This window comes from Neovison vison, chromosome 7, assembly GCF_020171115.1.
Source record: "Neovison vison isolate M4711 chromosome 7, ASM_NN_V1, whole genome shotgun sequence".
Classification (NCBI taxonomy): domain Eukaryota; kingdom Metazoa; phylum Chordata; class Mammalia; order Carnivora; family Mustelidae; genus Neogale; species Neogale vison.
Window position 1 is genome coordinate 125,638,364 of NC_058097.1, and position 15,952 is coordinate 125,654,315.

The following is a 15,952-nucleotide window of genomic DNA, read 5'->3' on the forward strand; positions in this document are numbered from 1 at the left end:
GCTGAGCAGAGAGCCCGATGCAGGGCTCGATCCCAGGACCCTGGAATCATGACCTGAGTCAAAGGCAGAGGGCATAACCCACTGAGCCACCCCGGCACCCCCAGAATTCTTTTAATTGACCAAGTAAGGCACTAGAATTAAATCACTATTTCTCAGTATGATTGTACTTTCAATTCATAATTCCAATCCTTTAGCTTTCAGTTCCTTTGGCAAAAATACAAGATATCACATTTTATTCTTCTCTATTAATAATGAGAATCACATTTATTTATATACTTTATAATTATGTTCATTCACAACGTCATTATGAGAAAACAAAGTCAGTGATAAGAAAAGATTTCTTACTACATGGTGAGGGCCCTTCAAGCCACCATGAGACCTTTGGCTTTGATTCAGAATGAGACAGTGTAATAGTTAGCTTAGGGGGCCATAACAAAATGCCATAGACTAGGTGACTTGAACATAAATTTATTTTCCCACAGTACCGGAGGCTAGAACTGTGAGTTCAGGGTGCCAGAGTATTTGGCTTTGGTGAGAATTCTCTTTCTGACTTGTACACACAGCTTTTGTACTATAATCTTATACGAGGAAGAGAAAGCAAGTTCTCTAGTGTCTCTGCTCATAAGGACACTAAACCTATACTGAGGGCCATACCCTCATGACCTTATCTAAACTTAATTACCCTCCAAAGGCTGGTCTCAGAATACTGTCACACAACATATGAATTTTGGGGTAACTCAATTCAGTCAGTAGATTGGGAATTTTTGGAGTGTTTTGCACAGAGGGGACGTAAAATGACAACAAACTTCATTTTAAATAATGACTTTGGTTATTATGTTAAGAATAGGTTTAAAAAAAAAAGATAAAATTTTAAAAGGGAAATTAGTTAAGAAACTATTGTGAATAATCCAGGTAGGAGATGATGGTGGTTCATTCTGGAAAGCTACAGTAAGAAGCAGAGAGAAATGGTCAGATTTTAGATAAAGCTATGAGTAGGACCAATAAAATTGCTAATGGTTTATATGTGGGGTGTCAGGAAGTGCGAAGTTAAAAATGACTCTAAGTCCTGATGGATAGTAAGAGATGGATTGCCTTTGACTGAGTTGGAAAAGACTATAGGTGGAGCAGATTTAGGGAAGATATAACGAGAAGCGTAGTTTTAGACATGGTTAGGTTTATTAATGCCTATTAGGTATTCTGATTGGAAATGTTGAATAGGTAAATGAATATACAAGCCAGAGTTCTAATTGGAGATATATGTTTTCAGTATTTAAAAGCTAAGCAAGAAAAGCATTTTATGGGGGATGAACTGACCAACAACTTGAAGACTGAAAACATTCCAAATGCCCATCAGCTGAGTAATGGATAAACAGAATAGGGTGTATCTGTACAATGGAATGCTATTCAACAATATAAACTAACAAACTACTGATACTTGTCTGAATATGAATGAAACTTAGAAACACTAGGCTAAGTATAAGAAACCAAACTCTCTCTCTCACCACATATATATATATATATATATATATATATATACACACACACACACAGACTGAACATTATATGATTTGATTCAGTGAAAATGAACTTTCTAAAAAAGTAGATCAATGGGGAAATTGGGTGGGAATCCCTTTGTGAAATGATGGAAGTGTTGTAACACAAGATTTTGATAATGGTAGCGCAACTGTATAAATTTACTAAAATTCAGTGAACTATACTTAAAGTGAGTGAGTTTCCTGGGATAGTAATTGTACTTTAATAAATCTACTTTTAAAAAGAGGGAGACAGAAAGAGAAAAAGGGACAGACAGTGAGAAAGAGAGGCAGAATCAAAGGTTTTGAAGAGTCTTGCAGTGAAAAGGAGCAGAAAAATGAGGTAGTAGGTGAGAGATGACATCAGTAAAGAGAGTTTTGCTTTGTTTTGTTTTCAGGTGAAGGAAGAGACAGTATAGTTGATGCTGTTGGGAACGATCAAGAAGAGACTGAACAATCAATCCATGGTGAAGATGTAGATCCTCTTCACTAAAGAGATTTCTTAGAGTAGACAGAAAAAGGATGAACTACAGTGCACAAGTTAAGGGATTGGTTGTAAAAGCACAACAATGCATCTATACTAAAAAAGAGAAGGGGTGACACACGCAGCTCAGTTGGTTAAGCATTCAGTTCCTGATTTTAGCTCAGGTCATAATCTCTGGGTTGTGAGAAGTAGTCCTCCCTGCCCAAGTCAGGTGCAGAGTCTGCTTAAGATTCTCTCTTTCCCTCTGCCTCTCCTTAGTCACCAGCATGTACACTCTCTCTTTCTTAAAAGGGGGTGGGTAGTATTTAGAATCTATCAGTACAGATGCTAATGAGTGTTTCATTTGGTGGTGAAGACAGTAGATATTATCTCCTAATTGCCTTCCTTTCCCCAGTGGAGTAGGATGCATGGTTTTCAGCTAAGAGTAGGGATGACAGAAGAACTGAAGGAAGGGAGACATACTAAGATTTGACAGAATTACAGTGAAGAAACTAAACTTACTTTTTTTTTTTTTTTAAATTTCTGATTAGGCACCTGGATGGCTCAGTCATTAAGTGTCTGTCTTCAGCTCAGGTCATGATCCCAGCATCCTGGGATCGAGCCCCATGTCCTGCTCTCTGCTCAGCAGGGAGCCTGTTTCTCCCTCTCCAGCCCCCACCCCCATGCTTGTATTCCCTTTCTTGCTATCTCTGTCATAAAAAATAAAATCTTTAATTTTTTTTTGATCAGCATTAAAGTGCCCTTGAAATTCATAGTTTGGTTTTTAGACTTAGATCAGTCTGTATAACTCTAACTCTTTTCTTTTACAGTTATATTAAATTGAATAGGTTTGGACATGAAGTAGGCTGAAAGTTGGATCTACATTAGGATTAAAGTTTTGTCAACTTTTGAGTCAGTGTGGCGAAGCATAAAAGGGTGAAAAAATTGAAACTCTATACAAGAAAATGATAATCATTGAAAGAAAAAAGTGAGAATCAAAGGAGGGGAAATAGAGTGAGAAGAGGCTAGGATCAATGATTTGCAGATTTCAATGACATTAAAGGATTCCTGGAATCAGGGTACTGGAAGGAATGAGGTAGTAGATGCTAATCAGAGTATAAAAGTGTGGTAATTGAGAGATTGTACATGTTGATAATAACAGATTAAGTGGCCCTGGTTGACTGTAAAATAAGAGCATCCCAATGGAGAAATAAAAGGAATGAAGAGGACTGGATATTGTAAGACCTCTATTGAAGTTATCAAATATTAAGACTGGATAAGTATTGAAGAAATTGACAGTGACCCAGATGGTAAAATCTCAGGAAATGAAGATAATGAACTTGGAAAGTGTAAATGACTGCAACAAGAAAGTGTGGAGTCTAATGCCTTGAAATTTGAAAACTGAGGGTTTGTAAGGAGGAAGAAGGGAGAATGGGTAATAAGGAAAAAGGATATCTGTTCTAATCTTACTCTGAATGGTACATACAAATTGGGAGAATAAATAGCCATGACTGTAAAGGGCAGCGGGGAAGCCAAATCTTCAGGGTATTTGCAAGTTTCAGTTGGAGAAAGAATATAAAAGGGATATTCAATGAAGAACCTTAAAGATAGGATTTGGCTGATCAGGAGAAAACTACCCATCTGGTAAGTGTTAGACATTTGTCTGGATGCTGAGTTACTCCTGTTGTTTTGACCATGCGTGTATCCCCTAAAACTCTGTGATGCTGACACTGATGTTTGAATGCATCAGTTGACATAAAACCCCAAAATAAATACATAGTAGAATACAACCTCCCCTACCATATTAAATCATAATATCAGTCTCATATTTCTTTTTAAATTTTAAAAAATTTATTTTCAATTTATTTCCTAAATAATCTCTACAACCAATGTGGGGCTTAAACTCAAAATACCGAGATCAAGTTGCATAGTCCACCAACTGAGCCAGCCAGGTGCCCCAAGTGTATATATTCTTACAACATATACACAATAGCAACCATCTGGGATTACTCTTATTGATGTCAATCAACTATCATATTTTTATTTCATCAATTATTGATACATATTCTTATCTCTTGCTTATCATGTATGCAATTCATTATTGCTATTTTTCCCCAGTAGAAATCTCTGTAGTTTTCTTCAGCAATTGGATAACTTGTCTTTGTGTAATCTTGTTTTGCTTCCTATATCATTGTCTCATATTTCCCTTTTCTGTACATGTTCTAACAGTCTTGTGATATAAATTATGTTTCAAAAAATGTTGCTTTTGTGTTAACTCCTGTAGGTCTGATGGTGAACACTTTCATTCTTTATAGAGCAGGTTCCTTTGTCTTTCTCCTCTTCCTTCCTCTCTTATCTTTAATTATTACTCATCTAATACTGATCCTTAAATGAAATCTAATAACCCAACAGTAGACATAGCATATACTGACGCTACATGATTCACTTAAACCTACTAAAATTTTCTGTCTTATCCATAGGAAAAAAGTTACAATACATGCTTCCTTGAAAGAATCTAAGTCTAGAATCACAAGCAGGTAAGACTAAATATGTTTACTGTAAAAGTCTCCAAACTACTCACAGAAGAGTGGACTGAATTGATATATAAGAATTAAGTGGGAGAAAACTCAAAAATTGATTCAAATTAGTATTTGACTTTAAAACAAAATGGTTTTTAAAAAATATTTTCTTATTGAATTTACTTTTCCTTCAATCAAAAAACATTAAGAAGGGGTCAGATAAAGAGAAATTTTAAGAAAATTGATTGAGGTCCTATCATAATTTATGATAAGAATTATCTATGGTAGAACAAAGTTAGTCCCCATTACTACACTAATAATTAAAACCTAGAAACAAGTATGATTTTCACACTAAACAAAGAAGAAAAATTGACGAAATGCCAGGACCCTGAATTCAGTTTCCTGTTAGCGGTAAGGTCTTTGTCATTTCTCAGACAGACATTTGATTCTCTCTCCCTAATTGATACTGGCCACTCTTAAATTGTATTCTAGGAAAACTATACTGAGATACAAAGAGGTAATCATCTCAAATTATAGAACTTAAAAAAGGTATAATTAGCTGGGTTGGCAAAGGGAATATAATTAATCTGAGCACAGTTTACTATTCTGTTTCTTCAAACCCCGTGAAGTACTTAACCTTTTAATATGACTTTTACAAATAAGAGCTCGAGTGGCCAAAAAGTAATACGTAAATTATAGTCTTGTTTGAAACTCAAAAAAAAATTTTTTTAGCAGTTTTTTTTTCCAGTGTGACAAACAACACTATAAACAATCTCGTTGCAAGCTTATCTTCTAAAACAAGATGCACATTGTTATTAACTCAACTCTGACATTCCAAATAATTTTGAAAAATGTTTACTCTCAGCTTATCACATTCCTTGTGCTCCAGGCAATGTATTCCTCGTTGGTGGCAGACAGAGACATGACTATAACAATCAACAGTTAGAATGGCAATAAAACAATTTTATCATAGGAGTGCAGTCTTCGATCCAATGGTAGTTCAAATATATGACCTTTAATTACTCAGCTGGTACTCTGATACATTTTTTTTTAAATACACATTTCACCTGGAATGTTTCTTACTAAATACCCTGTCTAAAAGGATGAGCATATAGTAAACGAGATAGGCAGCAATATAGAATGAGATCCAACTGTACCTGGTGAATGAGGCGGAGGAGAGCACATCAGAACCACCCCCTGGCCTTCCCTCACAGAGACTGCACTTCTTGTCCGGCCACTAAAATTTCCCAGATCTGTCAATATAACACAGCATTTAGATGAAAGGAAAAAAATAATCTTAAACAATGTCTACTTTTATAACTTGTACCTACTTTTCTCTCATTATGCAAAGTTTATTTTTTTTGTTAGACAGTGATATCAGAGCCTTAAAAATAAGTCTATATCATACACTTTTAATACCACAATTTTCAGATTATATGTATTACACACTCTTTTTTCTATTTATAGTTCATACAAGTTGACAGTATAGAAAGAAAATAGACAATACATTTATAACACATTTGATAGTCCTTTTATTTATTTGTAATATTTCCTACATACTGATTTTTCTACTACTACTAAGACCAAATCATGCATAGTGAGAAGAGAAATAGAAGTGGTTAGAGGTGTCTGGTATCCAACCTGGTGCCTCATTATGTCATGCTAGGAATGGTATGTAAAACCAAGCGTGAATTTTCCAAATTAGAGAGACTTGTGTGCTCTAGCAAATATGATGAGGATATAAAGTATTCTTTTTCTATAAATGTGAGTGAGAAAGTCATGTTATTTTCATTTTATAGAAACCTGGAATGGCTGGTATAAATTAATTACACTCATTCATTTTCATTACTCTGGAAATATCATAGTTATCAAAATACCCAACTATATGCATGAAGAATTATAGCATTGATTGGCAATCAATTCCCTTCTCTTAAATTATGTTGCATTTGCAAAATTTGAAAATATTTCTTGAAAAATAAAGTGACCTAAAAAATGAAGAATGTTTGTTATTTTTATTAATCTAGTCATAGCTCTGTATATATGGCCCTTTCCCCCTTTTTGGGCTAAGTTAATCAAAGATATGATTTTTAGAATAGTTTCCTAGGAATAGTAGGATTTCAATATTTTTGTAAATAAACGTTGTCCCAGAATTTTGTCTGTAAAATCGTGTTCCAGTAGTGAAAAATACTTCTTGAAAATATTCTGTGTTTTCCTCCATTATTCACCAATTGTAAAAGAGTTCTTTACTTCACATTAAAACAGTATGTTTTACAGTAATACAATGTAGATTTTCAAATATAATGTTTGTTAATCGGACAAATGATGAGAAGGGTAGGCAGTAGAGAAAGTATACTGAAATTATATGAAAGAGAAATCACTAACTTTAATATCTTAAGAAGGATCCTATATATTTTTTGAGATATCTGCCACAATTTAGTGATTTACTAAATGTACAATCAAACCTTTTAAAATGCATTCAGAATCATGAAGAAATACTAAACAGTGAAGGCGTAATGCCAAATAATTAGGGAAGTATTCATTATTGATGAACGTCTTTAGAATTTTACACATAATTCTATGCTTCAGGATGCTGAGTGGCTCAGTTGGTTAAGTTCTACCTTCAACTCAGGTCCTGATCCCAGGGTCCTGGAATCAAGTCCCATAAAAGTTTCCCTGCGGAAGCAGCCTGCTTCTCCCTCTGCTTCTGCCTCTCTCCCTCTCTCTGTCTCTCGTGAATAAATAAATAAAATTTTAAAACTTCTGTGTTTCATTGTCAATAGTTAAGCTTTTCACAAACTGGATAGATTAGAAAGAATTGCCCTAATTCATTCTTTCTTCCTTTCTTTCTTTCTTCCTTTCTTTCTTTCTTTCTTTCTCTTTCCTTCTCTCTTCTTTTTAACAGTGGTTTGAAAACACACTAACTTCTGTTGAAAATCAAGTTTTACTCATTTTCAAATATGTATGACTCACGGCATTAAATTCCTATGTATTGATTCTTAGGGATAGAAGCTGTCTTTTTCCATAAAATATCTGAATTGAGAAAACAAGCATGGCAAGATATCTAATTTGCCTTCCTTTGACTCTACACTTAGACACAGGAACCACACAGTAAAGCTGTAATGTCTCTTTAGGGATTATATAGTTTTACTTTCCTTTTTTCATCATCACTGAATTTATAAACTCTGAAAGTCTATTTAGACATCAATGTATTATAACTGAGTTTCTTAAATGGTTTTTGAAAAATATATATGTATCTTCCAATAAATCTACTACAAATTTATGTTATCCTTATTATGACATTTCCATCAACCTAGTATAGTAAACAGGATATTTTAATAGGGACGCCTGGGTGGTTCAGTGGGTTAAGCCTCTGCCTTCAGCTCAGTTCATGATTCCTGGGATCAAGTGCCGCATCGGGCTCTCTGCTCAGCCTGGAGCCTGCTTCCCCCTCCCTCTCTGCATGCCTCTCTGCCTACTTGTGGTCACTCTGTCAAATAAATAAATAAAAATCTTTTAAAAAAAGAATATTTTAATAAAGAACAGTCCTAAATTAAGTTCTATATCTGAGACACTGAAGTACGGGCACACTATAGAAATTAAACATGAAAAAGAAAGAAAATTATAGAATGATTATAAATTATAGAATAATTATGACCCAAATTGTGTTTTGAGATCACAATGACCTAAAAGTTGTAATTGCTTTATTGGATATCAGCTGTTAATGCAGGTACAGTTCAACATTTCCTCATGGAATTTTCTGTGTCATTATTTCCTAGGAAGTATAGCACCAGCAGAACAAAGATAAATGGATTTTTTTCAGTTATGAATACATTTCTTTCTTTCATAACAGAAATACTAAAAAGAAGACTGAAATTTCATGGAGAGTATAGTTTTCTCATTTAAATCCTTCTTCCTAGGGGGGAAAAAAGGTGGAATATTATTTCCTGTAATGTAAAAATGGTTCCTGTGTTAGGGAACATCCTGGTTGATCTATGGCAGAATGATTTATGTAAAAAAAAAAATTATTGGTTAGAGTGAGGATGGCAATTGGGCAGAATAATGTTAATAAAAAAACAGCTGGTTATTTTTATCTCATTGTGAATAAAAATCAGTTACTTTCCTTTGAGGGTACTCATCAGAGAACTTACTTTGAGTGCTTATTACTTTATTTTAATAGGTTATACATTGTATATATCAAGGAGATTAAAAAAAACAAGAACTTTTATGGATGGAGCTTTGATTATTTTATTGACACATGATAAAAACATGTTGTTATGTTCTATTTTTGACTTGTAAGGGAAAAATGAGTAAAAAGTAAAATCTTAGTAGTACAAGGACTCTAAAATTCAGGTTAAAGTCTTGAACTGAAATAAACCTTTTCTGAACTTGTAAAATAGCACGTGGACAAATAGACAAGTAATGGATTAGAGGAGAAAATTATCGTACCTATTCATCCTCAATGAACCATGCAAAGAAAAACAGGTATATAAGAAATGATGTGTTTGAGAACCTCACATGACAGTTAGAATATAGATTTAGGATGTGTGATTTGAAGAATATTCAACGGATGTTAGAAAAATCATTTCATTCATTTATTAAATAAATATTTCTTCAGTGAAAACCACACATTGAACACAATGTTAGATACTAAGGTTGCAGAAAAGATGCAAGGGATGGATGTAGATGTATGAACTAATCATATCTACTTGGGCCAACTTTCCATAGACCCAGCTGAGAGGAATCTGTGCCACCAAATAGATATATGAGCCAAAACTATTGTAGTTTCAGCTTGTCATAGCCATGTTTATGAGTTATTATATAGTACTTCATGATATTCTCCTGAATGTGAGCTACACATACACACACACATACAATTCATGTTTTTTTCCTTCCTTTCTCTCCTTCTTTACTCCACCTGCTTACCTTTCCTCTTTCCTTCTTCCCTTTCTTCCTTGCATTATCCAACAAAGGATTTGAAACAGCTTACAGTTATAGTTATATACAGTTGTATATAATACAAATACAATACAAAAAGATCAAACAAGTGGTTTACAGATTCCAGGTGAGGAGAAAATGGGTATGATATGAATCCTCTAGGTTAAGATTAGCACTTAAGAATATATGGGTATGTGCTTTAGTGAGTGCTGTGAAGTGTGTAAACCTGGCGATTCACAGACCTGTATCCCTGGGGATAAAAATATATGTTTATAAAAATTAAAAATTAAAAAAAAGAATATATGTCATATATTTTTATAAATTATTAGAAGTTGACCATTAATTTTACCTTAAACTTAGAGGGCCAAAATAAAACTGGATATATTTCCAGTCTTGTTATTCATGGTATGGCAAGATAAAATTTTTCTGATAACTCAGGGGAAGAATAATGTTACCAGATAGTAAGATCTATAGAAGTAGTTCTCCTGAAACACTTCATAAAGATCACACTGGGTATTATAGTGGGTTGAACAAATTTGCAAACAAGTTAGGAAGATTTTTCACCCATTAAGACAACTTAGGTAGATATTGTACATCTTGCACTCATACATACATATAAAAACATTTAAAAAACCATTGCCTAGAAAGGTGAATTATTTGAAGGTGTGGGAGAGAGAAAGTACATGAGAAGTTCAGGACACTGGTCTTATGATCTTAGGTTAAAGTACAATAGATTGGTTAGCTACTACGGAGAAATGAGGGAAAAGGCAACAGGATAAAATTTGTCTTAATTTTATTTAAATTAATTAACATATAGCGTATTGTTGTTTCAGAGGTAGAGTTCAGTAATTAATCATTTACATATAACAGTGAGTGCTCATTACATCACAAGCCCTCCTTAATGCCATCACCCAATTATCCCTTCCCCTCACACACCTCCCCTTCCAGCAACCCTCAGTTTGTTTCTGAAGGTCTTATGACCTTATAAACTTATGAAGAGTCTCTTACGGTTTTTCTCCCCCTCTGATTTCATCTTATTTTATTTTTCCCTTCCTATCCCTATGTTCATCTGTTTTGTTTCTTAAATTTCATATATGATAATTTGGATTATTGTTTTTTGGATGTTGAGATTTATAAGCTCTTTATAAATCTTGGTTACTAACCCTTTATCTAATAGGACATTTACAAATATCTTCTCTCATTCTGTCAATTGTCTTGATTTTTTTTTTTTCCTCTGTAAAGACTTTTTATCTTGATGAAATCCTAATAGTTTATTTTGGCTTTTGTTTCCCTTGCCTTGAGAGACATGTCTAGCAAGAAGTTGTTGCCACTGAGGTCAAACATGTTGCTGCCTGTGTTCTCCTCTAAGAATTTGAAGGATTCCTTCTCACATTGAGGTCTTTAATCCATTTTGAGCATATTTTTGTGCACAGTGTAAGAAAATGGTCCAGTTTCATCCTTCTACTGTCTAATTTTCCCAATACCATTCAACCAGATAAATCTTATATAATTAGGAATAAAGTGTTGAGGTTAATCTGCCTCCTGGGTTTTAATTTCCTAGTCTTAAATCTGTTCTGATTAAGTCACAATGCTTGGTGTATGAGAGTTGTGTGTTTGAAAAAAGGAATGGGAATCAGAGTGCTTATTTTAAATTGCACTTGGTTAGGGATGCCTGGGTGGCTCAGGCAGTTGAAAGTCTGACTCTTGATTTTGACTCAGGTCCTGTTCTCAGGGTCATGGGATCAAGCCCTGCATCAGGCTCCAAACTCGGCCTGGTTGGGATTTTCTCTCCCTGTCCTTCTCCCTCAACCCCTTGCTCGCTCATTCGCTCTCTCTTTCTCTGTCAAATAAATAAAAAATAAGTCTTTAAAATAAAATAAATTGCACTTGGTTATATATTCATCCTGTAGGTGGTGCCAGTAAGCTTTAGACTATCAATGCTTCACCACCAGTAAGCTTTAAACTGTCAATGCTTCAGGTATTCTTAGTTCTCTAACACTAAAGGTTTTGTGAATATAGTTTATTAAGAATTCTGAACTTCATGAAATTGAGTTTGATTTTTTACAAAAACTAAAACAATTGAAAAGGTCAAACACTTTAGGCTAGATGCCAGAGACTTGAACTTTATTAATTACTAACATTAGGGTATCAGATTCTTATGTAAGATTATAATATTGAAGAACTAATATAGGTACTCTCTTTGTGGGGCCTCATAGCTTTAACTTCTGTAATTTCTATAAAAATGGCCAAAAGATTTTCTAAAATTAACTTTTATATTTTGCCTCATTTGTAAAGTGATTGAATATTGAAGTCTTCTTTCATCACTTTTATTTCTTTGTTGCTGTTATCATTAGGATTATTCAGATCATTGTCATATTTTTGTGTCTCATATAAATATCCTGTAATAAAAATTGGCCATATCTCATTCAGAAACTATCTTTGACATTATAAAATAACAAGAAAGTGTAAATGAAATAATAATCACAGTATCTACTAGCATACATACTCTATGCTAGGCATCTTGGAGATTAAATATTAATTTATCCATTTTGAGGATTACTAAACTTATGAAGAGCAAATAAAAGCTTGACTAAGGTCTCACAGTTAATAACTTGTAAGTTGGCAATCAAAATCAATGTGTTTGTTTAATAAAATATATTAGCACAAAAGTAATTCAACATTTAAAAGTTAGGCCAAGTTGATTTCAGGAATTTAGAAATAATCTACATGAGAATCACTTAAAAAGTCATTTTCTGACATATGAAGGATATATAGATGAAAAAATTATTGAATAATGGAAAAAATAATATTTACATTTATTTTGAGTGAGAATTAAATTAGCAGTTTTCAATACATAGCTATTTGCCTGCATGTAAAACCTTCCCTAAGACACAACAAATAGGATTCTTAACAGTTTTTAAAATAAAAATTTGATTTTTGAATGATACCTTGACTGGAAGCCATAGAAACATGAAGTTTTGTGGTGTTCTTTTGGTTAAGAGTGAACTCATAAGTCTGTGATCAGTTTGTAAGCACAGAAGGCAAGGGCTTATTATCCCCACTTATTGATGAGGACATGGGCATTCACTAAGGTTAATTACAGAACTCACAGCCAAGGATTTGAACCTTCAAGATGACAAATTCAATTTGGAACTAGCAAGTTTCTAATCTAGAGTTATCCCAATACTCTTAATTTAGAATGTTTCAATTGAGGTAATTATTTCTTTAAATATTTACCTTACACCACATGAAAAAATAATTCCATTGTTATTAGCATAGAGTGTTATACTAGTCTGAGGTGTACAATATAGATATTGAGAAATTCTATACATTACTTAGGGCTCATCAAGATAAGTGTGTTCTTAATTCCCTTCACCCATTTCATATGCCCCTCCCCACTCACCTTCCTTCTGGTTAAGAAATAAATAATTTTCATTCATTTATGTCTAAGTTCAAATATTTTTCCTAACTCAGATCAGTCTTAATTTATTAACAGTCTCAGGAAATTCTAAGTCTGAGCACCGGAATATAAATAATTTAATAACAATAACAACAACTACTACAACAATAATAATAATAAAACATGGATAGGGATTTTGAGTATTATAGACCCATAGAGACAGCGCAAAGGTGTCATTTAGTAAAACCAGCAAGTCATTTAGTACATTAATTCCTAAAACTCATACATCTTTTGATTGTCTTTCAACCTTTTGGACCTAACATTTCTCTAGCTATTTTACATTTTATAATATTTCATTAGATTAATACTTCCTTCCCTACAACCACAACTTCTTACCCCTTTCTCTCTCGTTTTTACTCCCCTAGCACAGCTTCTACATAGGTTAAATTACATTACATACCTATTGTACTTTTGGCATGGGAATGTGGAGAAAATGGAGAAAAACATCAATAATGATGACTAATTTTGCTCTAAATTCATCCATAAACCTCAGGCAGCCCTTTGTGCTACCTAATCCCAACACATTTGTGGATTCCATTACTCTCCAACCTCTAGACAATACTTTCACATCTCTCTTTCAAAATAACCTCCTGCCCTTTCCCCCACTTTTCCCCTCCTATTTCCTGGAGAAAACAGATGTTATTTAAAAAATCACTTATATATATTTCCCCTAGGGGCAAACTGGAATGTGGTCCCAGATTCCCCTACAGTGAAGGACTTGTCCCAACTGTTGGGGGTCCTATTGGCAGTTTTTGGCTGTCAGCACCTTAAGGGGTTGCCTTTGCTACAGAAAATCAGCTCAACTAAGGTTATATCACTTCCTTGGGTAACACACAGCCAGCAGCTTCTCAGTGAATGAGTGTAATGTTCTGATTACCTTGGTTCAACTTCAACAACCCTGAAAAGTCATTCTAGCTTTAAAGTCCTCTTTGGTGTCAGCTGGGGTTTCTGTTAAACTTACATCACAGCTCCTTCTCCTTCCCAAATCTGCTCCTTCTTCCTCCCCTCCAGCGGATGAATTCAAAGGGCACTATTTAATAACCATTATCCATACTGTATTCCAATCACTGAGCCAGTTTCAAGGGAAGTCAACATGTAGCACTAGCACAATAGTTATTGACTTATCTATATCAACACTGCCCGTTTCTCTTTTCAATAAATGAACTGTCTCTGATCTATTCAAAGACCCCCTCTCCCTTCTGCATCATCAGTAGCATTCAAAATATTGATTGGCAAAAAAAAAAAAAAATATATTGATTGGCATTTCTCCAAAGTAAAATACCAAAAGAAAGAAAACAAATATCTCTTTGACCCCATTTCCCTCCAAGTATGAACCATTTTGGTCCTTCTCCCCGTTAAACAAACAAACAAACACTGCAAACAACTCCCATTCTCTCAAAGGTTCTCAAGTCTGGCTGTCTTCCTACCACTGACCAAATGCTACTGTGAAGGAAACAAACGACCTTCATGTTGTTTAACTTTATTGTTCAATTCCTCAGTTTTCATTTACTTGTCCTATGATTAGTATTTGATAGAATTCTCCACACCTTTATTTGGAAAATGAATTTTTTACTTGAACTTGTCCTCTTTCATTGTGCCCTCCTCTTCACTTCCATTAGCTTATTCCTCCTCATATTTCCAATATCTAAACATTTCAGGGCCTCAGCTTAGTCCTTGGGTCCTTTCATTTTTCAATCCACACCATTCTCAAGGTCATTTTATATATAATGTCTGAAATTTAAAAAGCACGTTTACCCTGACAAATTATCAAATTTATTCCTTCTTGGACACCTCCCTTGAATAGCAACACACACATGCACACACACACAATTTACTTTCTATTTCCATTTGAATGTCTATAGGCATTAAAAAATAACATATCCCAATGGAACCCCCATTCTCACCTGCCAACCTACCATTGTCATAATATTTCCAAAAAGAGTAAGTGATCATTCCATTTTTTCCAGGCAAGATAAAATGCAAAAATCATGTGTAATTCCAATATGTCTCTCACATCAAAAATACAATTAATGAGCAAATCTTTTTTCATAATATATGATTTCATCATATATCCATAATTTTATAATATATCCAGAATACAACAAGATCTAACCTTCTTTAAAGCTTTCACAGGCATCTCTCACTTCCACTGTTTTGATTACTGGTCTCCCTACTTCTTCCTTGCCCTCTTTGAGTATATTCTCAGCACAGCAGCCAGAATTGGTTCTTTTAAAATGAAGTTAGACCATCTGACCTAAATGGCTTTCTATGTTACTCAGAGGAAAAGTCAAACCACTTACAACAGCACACAAGCCCTGGACTATCTTGATTTTGTTGCCTCTGATTCATCTTCCTTCCCTCCATTAGAGCATACTGGCTTCCCTGTTTTTACTCAAACAAAATACATCATGTGTTGTCCTGACTCAGGGCCTTTGTATTTGCTGCTTCCTCCAAAGAGAACATTCCTCACCTCCACTCCCCAGGTATAATCATAGCTGTTACCTACACCCGCTTTAGGTCTCCATTTCCGTGTCATATTCATAGAGAGAGCTTCAATTGAGCATCTTACCAAAAGGGCAACCCAATTATCCCCTACACATTTCTTATCTTCCTTCCCTAATTAACTTTTCTCTGTGGTACCTATTCTCCAGCAAGCTACTATTTATTTTTCTTGTCTATTGTGACTCCCACATACAGAATTTAAAGTCTGTGAGCACAGGGATTTTTGTTTGCTATGCTCATTGTAATATTCCCAGACTCTTTCCCTAACTGTTCTCTCTGCCTAGGATATTCTCCCTCCTGGGTACTTTGTGCAGGTCTCTGCTGGAATGTTAGTGAGGACTTCCTTGATCAGTAGATTCTTTCTTCCCAGTCTCCGATCTCTGTTCTCTTTATTCTGGTTCCTTTTCTACTGTAACACTTATGATCATCTGACATATTATATAATGGGTTTACTATGTACTACCTGCCTTCCCCAACACATTAGAATACAATCTTTGAAGAAACATTTTGTTTTACCACTGCTTAAAATAATGCCTAATGC

At 34.3% G+C, this 15,952-nt stretch overlaps 1 protein-coding gene across 2 annotated transcripts in view; it reads right to left on the reverse strand.

Moving 5' to 3' along the window:
• Nucleotides 1-15,952, reverse strand: part of CNTN5 (contactin 5) — a 1,378,465-nt gene that overhangs the window by 448,878 nt on the left and 913,635 nt on the right. For both annotated transcript variants that reach the window (XM_044258257.1, XM_044258256.1), the window contains one exon: nt 5,672-5,767. In XM_044258257.1, the coding sequence (XP_044114192.1) occupies nt 5,672-5,767 (96 nt within the window). The remainder of the gene's footprint in view (nt 1-5,671; nt 5,768-15,952) is intronic.